At 49.7% G+C, this 9,978-nt stretch overlaps 1 protein-coding gene across 1 annotated transcript; it reads right to left on the bottom strand.

Annotated features, from left to right (window-relative positions):
* Positions 1-4,868: 4,868 nt before the first annotated feature.
* On the bottom strand, positions 4,869-9,632 carry FAM43A (family with sequence similarity 43 member A). Its single transcript, XM_081088352.1, has one exon. It carries the CDS (start codon positions 9,568-9,570, stop codon positions 8,284-8,286), a length of 1,287 nt encoding a protein of 428 aa, XP_080944478.1. The 5' UTR covers positions 9,571-9,632; the 3' UTR covers positions 4,869-8,283.
* Positions 9,633-9,978: the final 346 nt, after the last annotated feature.

Genomic DNA, 9,978 nt, shown 5'->3' with positions numbered 1-9,978 from the left:
CTCAACTGTGTTATTTCAATCTGAATATTCCATCAGCAGCCACTCCTTTCCTGTACTGCATTTTTCAAAGCACTTACCCATCCAATATTTAGATTTTGAACCTCCAGACCAGCTGAGAGGTAGTTTGGTTAAATATTACTACAGTATCTCCATTTCACAGAAAGAACTATCCCCAAAGGGAAACTTGCCCAAGATCACAGAGCGAATGTCTCAAAAAACCAGGGCTAGGCCCAGATCTCAAGTCCAGTTTTCTTTCAGCTATGCCTTGTAGCCTTGCCCACGAGAACACTGCTCCCCACCCCTCCCTAGCCCCTCAATCCCATATTTGACCGTTAATATTGGTAGTTTGCTAAGATCTGGGTCAAAGGAATGGAAAGGCAGATATATAGTAGTATAAGGTTGAAACCCGTTTTGACTTCATCAATGTGAACACATCCAAAAGGGTCTGCGAGGTTCCTTCATCTGTAATTGCTGCTGCATACGTAAGAGGAAAGGCCCCACACACCTTGATGTGTCTGCACATCTCATTCAGACAAGCAGCATGGTTTCATCCAGGCACAAACAGGAACACCTAATCACGTGGTGCTCTTTTACAGAGATGGGCTTCTCTACTGGAAATCAGGTGGTGAGCAGTTTTCCCTGGGAATCAGGGACACTGAGGGCAAGATGGCATGCAAAGGCTGAGACAAGTTTATCTGCAGAGGAAGCCAGACAGCAGCTGTGGAAAAGGAACTGGTGATGGTTTTGTAGATCTGTAGATAGTGCCTGGGAATCATTCGCAAGCCCTGAGCTGCAGCATAGAACTGAGAGTGTGCTGATGCAGGATCCAGGGGCCCTACCCACCCCCCACCCATTCCCATGCTCGTGAACTCATGTCACCTTAGAAATATCACTTTCTCTTTCTCTGTGTAACAGGTCAGCTGCAAAAGTGAACCTATAGGAATATGGATTATGATGCTAGGAGAGGTGCTCCTTGCACCAAAATATTTCTTCTTGCCTACTCTAGTTTCCTCCCTTCATGTTGCTTGAAATAGCTTTTTTATTTGGCCTCTTATATCTCAAAGCCTTTTAATATTCAAGAGTCCCTTATAAAATGTCAATTCTAGATCTCAGTTTCCTCATCTGTAAAAAGAAGGGACTGGACTGGAGAAGCACTGACCTTCTGTCTAGCTCTCAGGGCGAGAAAGAGTCAAAGATCATAGAGTCAGCTGGTGACCTCTTGAGCCATTATTGGCTAATCCTGGAACCAAGAGAAGGAAGACTCCATGACAAGCAGTTAAGAGCAAATTCTACTAGGAGAAGAATCCAGAATGGGAGTGGCTCCCAGCCTGCTGCAAGGGTTGATGGGAAGCTTCCCCAGGTTATCAACTCCCTCTTTTTTTTTTTTTTTTTTTTTTTTAAATATATTTTATTGATTTTTTACAGAGAGGAAGGGAGAGAGATAGAGAGTTAGAAACATCGATGAGAGAGAAACATCGATCAGCCGCCTCCTGCACATCTCCCACTGGGGATGTGCCCGCAACCCAGGCACATGCCCCCGACCGGAATCGAACCTGGGACCCTTCAGTCCGCAGGCCGACGCTCTATCCGCTGAGCCAAACCGGTTTCGGCAACTCCCTCTTGTCCTCTGGCTTGGTGCAGGTGGGTTCTAGCCTCTGCTGTTGGATAAACAAAACACCCTGCTGACAGGTGCCCACATGGCCTTTGATCAAACACTTGGGCTCTTCCACATTTCCTTGGATAGATCTGGGCTGCTTCCAAACTAAGTTATCCCAACCCAAAGATACAAGGGGAAAAGTATAGGACTTGGAGTCAGGAGACCTGAGTTCTCGCCCCAACTTGCTGAATGATCTTAGCAAAGTCATTTTATGGGCCCTAAGCTGGCCCTAACCTGGCCCTTAATTTCAGTGTCAGTCACCATTTTAAGATATACCATGGCCTCACAGTTTTGAGGTAGTGAAAGAGGTGCCTCACAGGCAACTACTGTTCTGGGTTGGCCAAAGGAACGTCACCTCCAAATTAGACTCTGGTGATGGTCCAGGCCACAGTGGGCCCTAAAGATGAACTCTACCCCTAGAACCCCAGACAGTTTCTAGCCCAGGGTCAGAGGTTTCTTCTTTTCTGTCCCACTAGGGCAGTGGTTCTCAACCTTGGCTGCACATTAGAATCACCTGGGAATCTGTTTAAAATCCTGATTTCTGGGCCTCATCCTCCAGAAATTCTGTTTCTTTGTTACTAATGTTGTGACCCCACCCCATTACAAAGAAACAGAATTTCCAGAGGATGAGGCCCAGAAATCAAGATTTTAAAAAGATTCCCAGGTGATTCTAATATGCAGCCAAGGTTGAGAACCACTGCACTAGGGGATGGAAGAAGGCAGAAACACATTTGACCTTAACTTTCCTCCTTCTTCAATTCAAAACATGTGTGCTGATGCCCAGCTGGTGTGGCTCAGTTGGTTGAGCATCATCCCATGCACTGAAAGGTCACCCATTCGATTCCCAGTCAGGGTGCATGCCTGGCTTTCAGGGTTGATCCTCAGTAGGGGGCATGCAGGAGGCAACCCATCAATGTTTCTCATCGATGTTTCTATATCTCTCTCCCTCTCCCTTCCTCTCTCTGAAATCAATAAAAACATATTTTAAAACATATTTGTGCTGAATGTCTTGCTCTTATCTAATCCAACCCACCCATTTTACCCATGAGAATCCTGAGGCTAGCGAAGAGAAGTGGCTTGACTGAGTCAGTGCAGAGGGATCCAAGTCACTTCAAGGCCTTGAACCAAGGTTCTCCCAGCAGGCTTCCTCCCTTCATTTGGCTCAAATCAGAGAGCTCTGGCAATAACCTTGGAACTGAAATGAGCAGGGATGCGACTCCAATGCCATTCAAAGCCAATTCCAAGTAAGTCTTCCTTCTCCAAACTACAACCACCCCTCCCTCAGAAGGTCAAAAAATTCCAAGGAAAACCTTGGGAATTGAATCTACCTTATGTAGAGTTGAGGAGTCAATTGAATCCTAATCTTCTCTGCTCTCTAAAATCTTTGCTCCTCCATTTGGGTGATGACCTTGAGCTTTACCAGACCTATTCTCCTAGCCTGAAATGGAACCACTTCTTTATTCCTTTCTTAGCATTTCCTGAGCACCTACTAAACGCCAACCTCTGTGTTAAGTTTGCTGAACCAGAGATGCCTAAAATCACATGCCTGTCCTTGGGTAATTCAGCCAACCAGGAAGGATAGAGATGATTAATAATATTCATGATGCCATGGGGAGAGCTCCCTCAACCTTAAAATAGACCTGCTCTTCTAGGGCAAGTTCTTGCCAGACTAGATCTCAGGGATGGAAGGAAGAGGAGACCATGTTCCTCTGGGGGCTGCCACCCACCCACCAGGAGCATTCTTCCCAGGAAGACAGACACCTGATTTTTCTACCGCTAGCATGGTGCAGCTAGTAGATACTCGTTCACACTGGGTGGTGGGAGTGGCACATTAATAAATGGCATCACAAATATTTATCATCAAGCATTTACCATATATGGAGTGGGAAAATAAAGAAAAATTTATCTTCAGTGTGGTGTCAATTTCTGCCATCACAAAGCTAAAAATCTGGTTATATGTCATAAAAACTGGAGAAATGTGAAAAGAGCATGGGTTTAAGAGTTTGGACCCCTGGGTCTTGATCCATTTTTTAGCAGAACATCATCCTTCTTTGCTTCAGTTCGTTCATCTCTACGTTTGGGCAGGACCAGAGTATGCCCTGGAATTGCAAGAGTGGTGCCGCCTGATAAATGTTTACTTGGTTTGTTTTTCCCTTAGAGTTTGGGTTTTCTATTCTTTGTGGTGATTTAAGGTCTGAGCTAGGTTTGTGGGAAGGAAGAGAAGTGAAGCCAGGATCAGGTGGGAAGCTGGGTAATAAAAGCCAGAGGAGAATGATGTGCTACAGGAGGGAGTGGCCTGGGAGAGGGATGAAGAGGAGATGCAGGAGAGGAAGCTGTCAGAAGGGCTACTCTCCATGGAGGTTAGAAACAAGGACCTTTGCTGATGCCACTGAACAGCCCTAGAGAGGGGAAGGAACCAGTGCCAACCTGCAGGCCCACCTAGCCATTCAAACCACCAAAATAAAATGGTGGTGAGGCATTAAGGCTGCTCAAATTGGGTCCCATAAGAGCTGGTGGTGAGGGTTTGGTCCAAGCCACACTGTGGCCTGTGAACACGGATGAGCCAGCAGGAGCAGGAAGGGCCCCAGCTAAGAGTAAAGCAGATCCAGAAATGGCCATGTTGCAGAAAAGGCTGGTACCTACAGTACGGAGCACCCTGGCCCCAGCGCCCCCTGGCCTCCTGGAGCCCTGAGTAGTTCCCCACATGTCAACATGGCTCCTCGCCCCAGCAGTCCACACACACTTCTAGCTCCGTCATGCATCACTTGCAAGCAGATGCTGGGGCTACTGATGCACACCACACAGAGGAAAGAGTTCTGCTTATTAAATTACTAAATCCTGTTAGAAATGAGGGCAACTTGCTCCTAATAGAATTTTTATGTTCCTCGTGATCCTTGGTGACTCCCATGAGGTTCTTTATTCTCCACTGCCGTGCCAGGAATGGATTCCACAGCCAGTTCTCTCTTTCACAAGCAGAACCATTAAAAGCAACTCTGTCCCTCGGAGGAAATCATGCTTTCTTAGTACGACAGAGCCTTTCGAATTTGTTTAAAATCTACTGTTCTGCTGATGGTAGGGCAGGGAGAGGGATGTTTTCTTTAGGGAGGAGTGTGTGTGTCTGTGTGTGTGTCTGTGTGTGTGTCTGTGTGTGTGTGTGTGTGTGTGTGTGTGTGTGGAGTGGGTGCTCTTTGAAACTGTAATAGTTGAGAGGGTAATACTATTGTTTATTTTACACTGTCCTACTCCTCCCTCTTTCCCCCTCAACACGCAACAAACTGTACAAATGAACAAGAGACGTTGATGCGTAGACTCACGCTGCCAACCTGCAGCAGTCTCTCCTGCTGCAGAAAGCACTCCTGCTCCAGGCAGTCGGAGCTGCATTGTTGGGCATGATCGCTTGGGCTGGGGAGGCTGTGGAAAGTGTCTCGCCGCATGTAAAGAACCATCGGGTTACTTAAAGGAGCAACACGACTCTCACCTTGCAAGGAGGAAAGCTGACTTGGATGAGCAAGCCCGACAGTCCTCGGGTGCTCTCTGGCAAACGCATTTCATCCGACTGTGCTTAGCTTTGCTTTTGTCAGACCACTCTTTCCCCTCTGGTTATCAGGAGCAAATTAGTTTTCAGCTTTGTTTTGTGTTTCTTTTTTCATTTAACACATCTCTTCTTACGCTGGTGATATCATCCCTGGAAGACTGAGACGTAAGAGGAGTGAATCATGTATCACCTTCACATCTCTTCTAGAATTACATCAGCAGAGCCCTAGGGTGCAGTGAGGATAAAAGCCAAAAGTAGAGGGGAGGGAGGAGGAAAGAGGAGGGCACAAGGGGGGAGGAAGGGAGCTGGTTCTTTTGCAGTCAGCTCCTTTTCTTCTTCCTCCTTCCACAACCCCTACACCCCCTTCCTTATTTATAAATCAGACAAGAGGAAAAACCAGACAGTTGCCTTATATTTATTGATGGTGCTGGTTTAAATGTCATTTGTCTGAACTTTTGACCAATCACCATACCCCCATCGGTCACAGATGAAAGCCAACCTTAGCATTCTCACTGGACACATAAATTGGTTAAGAATGAAGACATGCAGACCCTGCCCCACCTCCAAGTATTATCCATATGATCCCCACCCTCTTATATGATCCCCACCCTCTTTAATGTTCTCATCAATTTTAAACAGCAAAGGAACTTGGCAACGTGTGGAGATCATTGGAAAGGTGAAATCTAGTCATGCAAGAGAGTGAAGGCCCACACAGCTGTCTGCTGGTCAGGTGAGAAGAGAGTGGAGGGCACACGATGCGGGTGCCCAGGTAGGGTGGGATTTGACTTTCCTGACCTCTCTCTAGCTGGGGGTTTTAAAATGTCATTCAATGATGCATATCTGAGGTATTCAAGGAGAGGGACAGGGACTCTCAACCAAACCAAAACATGGTCATAGGTTCGAAGGCCTGGACCTTGTCTTAATGCCCTTAAGAAATGACTCTGGCCCAGGTTTGGCTCGGTGGATAGAGTGTCGGCCTGCGGACTCAAGGGTCCCAGGTTCGATTCCAGTCAAGGGCATGTACCTTGGTTGCGGGCACATCCCCAGTAGGGAGCGTGCAGGAGGCAGCTGATCGATGTTTCTCTCTCATCAATGTTTCTAACTCTCTATCCCTCTCCTTTCCTCTCTGTAAAAAAATCAATAAAATATATTTTTTTAAAAAAGAAATGACTCTGAATACTTTACTAATATTTCCCACCCACCCTTTGTTTTGCTTTGCTTTTCTAAAGATAGTCTTATGCCTGAACCACTCCCATTAATTAGAAAGAAAAATCTTTCGTCCTCCATTCCTCTATGGCTCCAGTGAATCCTAGACTCCTTAAAATCTCTGGGTCTAGTTGCTCACAACATGTTTATGATGAAAATAAAGCAAAGGGGCCTCAGGACACCAGGGAAAGCCAGGAGTGCAATCCATTTCTGCAATACCAAAGGGGCCCAAAGGGGCAAAGGGAAAAAACAATTTGCAGAAGGCACAGCTTTGGCAGCATCTTATTACAACTTCTAGCTGACCGGGGTGTAGCCAAATTAGAGACATCTGTTTGGAATTTACAACAGAAACAAACAGAAAGCATGAAAGCCCTAAGACATACACACACACCAAACTCTAACAGCTCTTCACTGCCTTGACCTCCACACCATTCCTTGCTTTTCCTCCCAGGGGAAAAAAAAAAAAAGGTTCTCCCACTTCTCAGAAATCTCCTTCTTTGGGTCTCGAGTTCATCTTTAAAACTCCCTGAGCTGCTTGTAAAGGAAAAGATTACATCGTATTCTTACACTTGATCATTAGCACAAACCTCGTAAAACCTCACAAGATGTCGAAAGTCACTCCTCCCTAAATAACCTCGCAGGTCTGAGAGTGAGGAACAGAACTCAGAGACCAGAGAAAACCCACACTCACAGAAGTGAATTAATGAAGAAGATGGAATATACTTGAGAAGGCTGTCCCCAGCCACAGTACCCAGAGTGGCAAAGGGCCAGAGGGGCCCCAGGCTTCCTATAAAGTGGGTTTCCCTCCCCTATTCACCTTCAAGCAAGGCAGAGGCCAAGCACTGTCTGACCACACCATCCTGTTGATGGACACACCCTCTCCTCCCCCCTCCTCCCAAGCATTCTCAGCAGCAGTTCCAGAAGCTCACCTGTTCTGTTCAATTTTCCTTTTTATTCTCTTCCCACTGGCGGGCAAACAGAACCAGAGCAGTGCTACTCTTCAAAAATAACAAAATGTTTTATACACATTTCTGTATATACAACTGAACAACATTTTACATGTCCCTTTTGCACAGCAAAAGATATAAACATCCAGCTCTGAGAACAGTTATGTACAAAAAAAGATGTCAAAAATACTTCACAACAGTGCAAAAATATTTTACACAGTATCATGGAGTGAGATCTTTTGAGCAGGATGAAGGTGTGTGTGTTTCTAAAGGAAAACTCCTTTTTTAGATATTAGATGTCTTTAACTGTAAACAAAATGCAACTTTCTTTCCTTTTCCTCTCTTCCCCCCTCCCCCTCCCCAAACAAATATTTGAGGAATTTGGCAGAATTTCAAGGGTCTTAGTCTGAGGTAAACAACCCAAGCTCTTGCGCCAAAAAACTGGAGGCAAAGAGGCGGCACAAAAACAGCCTCAAACATTGTGAGAGTACATTCCTTTTTCTTTTCAATGATATGCCAATGACAATGCTAGGCTGCTCCCGGGTGAGGGGTGGGGAGGAAGTTAACCCCTCCTCCAGGGGCCCCAACTGCCCCACAAACAGGAAGCTGGCCGGCGGGCCCCTGACGCCTGCAGGACTTTTGCTAACTTCAGCGGGCATTTCCCTCACCCCGGACCCCAAGGGGCTGCCTCTCTCCTTCCTGGTAGGGTTTCCCCACCCCATCCCCACACATCCAGCCACATCTCCGTAGGCAACCTGAGCTCCACTTAAAACAGAGCCAAATGTGTTCAGGGAGAGAAGCAGGACTCTGGGCCTTAAGTGTCCCATTTTCCCTTTCCTGGGCGCAAGCGGTGTCAGGGCTAGGTCAGGGAGCTGTCGAGGAGGCTGTTAGGGAGTCACGGTGGGGCGGCAGGGCGCGCGCAGAAGGTTGCGGGGAGCTCAGCCCGAGCGCGGCTCGTCGGGGCTGGCGCGGTCCGTAGGGCCAGACTGGTCCCCGGCGGTGGCAGAGGTGGCATCTGGGCCACCGCCTTCTATGGAGCTCTCGCTGCCGGTGCTCTCACCAGACAGCAGGCGCGTCACCCGCAAGTCGGCCTGCAGGCTTCGCACGTCGTTGCCGAAGCTGAGCTCCCCCAGGTCGTTAATAAGCTGCGACAGCTCGGCCTTCACGTCGGAGGGGCTACCCAGCAGCAAAGGCGGCGGCCCCGCCCCGGGTCCCAACGAGACCCCACTACCCCCCAGCGCCTCCTCCCGGCCACTCTCCAACGTGTCCAGCAAGTCCCCACATTCGAAGTGCATGGCCACCACCAGCGCCCGCTGCGCCTCGGCCTCTTCCTCTGCCGGATCCTTCTCCCTGGCACGATCCTCTTCCTCCTCCTCCTCCTCCTCCTCCAGGTAGCTCTCGGTGTGCTCCTCTTCCTCTTCTTCCTGCAGCTCCTCCTCCTGCTGTTCACCGACCAGGTCCTCCGTGATGGAGCCGAGTTTGGGCGCGCTGCGGCTGCGCTCCACCGGCGGCTTGTAGCAGCAAGGTCCGTGCAGGAGCAGCTTGCGCAGCGGCACCAGCGGGATGGTGTGCGCGCCCACCAGCTCCTGCTGCTGGTGACGCGCGTCGTCCCGCCGCTTGAGCCGTTTAAATTCCGCCAGTGCGTTGGCCGACGTTTGGTAGAGCAGCAGGGCCATGGCCTGCGCCTTCTCGGGCTTGGACACCAGCACCGCGTGACAGCGCAGCATCACCGCCTTGTGCTTGAGCTCGTGCCGGTACACCCAGGCGAAGACCTTGGGCAGCCGCGCGTCCGCCACGCAGTAGGTCACGCGGTGCAGCAGGTAGAGGTGGCCCGGGCGACGCAACGCGCGCTCTTCGGCGTGCACCATGCGGATACCCTGCGCACTCACAGTCAGCTTCATCTTGGTGCCCTGACGGCCCGCCTCGCTCTTGCTCCAGATCTTGCCCACCGCGAGGTCGGTGCAGCCGTCGCCGCGCGCCTGGATGGTGGTGGCATTGCCCAGGTAGAGCACGGTGTAAGTGGGGTCCTCGCTGGTGATGTGCAGCTTCTTGCGCTTGGAGCGGAACATGCTGCCCACCCGGCTGAGCGCGCCTTCGGGGCACGCCCGCGCCAACGAGCTGAGAGCCGAGTAGTGCAGGCTCACCGCGTAGCCCTTGGGCTTGGACGCCTGCCTTGGCGGCGCCTCGGCTAGCAGCTCGAACTTGTGTTTCTTCCACGGCAGCATCTCCGGAGGGCGCCCCCGCGCAGCTGGGCGGCGGCGGCCGAGCGCTGAGTGCGAGCCCAGCTGAGCCACCCGCCTAGGCCAGGCTCGGCCCCGGGCAAGACCGAAAATTAAAACTCTGCTGGGAGTGGTCCAGTGGTAGGGGTTGGGGGCGGGATAAGGGTGTAGTGCTAGAGAACCCTGCAGGCAGGGATCAGGGGCAGAATTTTTTTTTAAAGGAAGAAAATATTCAGTTGCGAGTGTGGAAAAACGCACACAGGATTTACCCTAGCTTGGGCAAAGACGGAGGCAGTCTTAGGCAAGCAAAGTGAGAAAAAGACCGAAAGAGAGTAAAACGGAAAATATCTGAGAGAGAGAGAGAGAGAGAGAGAGAGAGAGAGAGAGAGAGAGAGATGCGCGCCTGCAAATAGA

The sequence above is a fragment of the Myotis nattereri genome (genome assembly GCF_964212035.1).
Source record: "Myotis nattereri genome assembly, chromosome: 3".
NCBI classification, from domain to species: domain Eukaryota; kingdom Metazoa; phylum Chordata; class Mammalia; order Chiroptera; family Vespertilionidae; genus Myotis; species Myotis nattereri.
The sequence above is the reverse complement of the archived record's forward strand: the minus strand, read 5'-3'. Positions and strand labels throughout refer to the sequence as shown.

Coding starts and splice junctions, on each gene's coding strand:
- FAM43A (XM_081088352.1), bottom strand. CDS start 9,570: ATGCTGCCGTGGAAGAAACACAAGTTCGAGCTGCTAGCCGAGGCGCCG.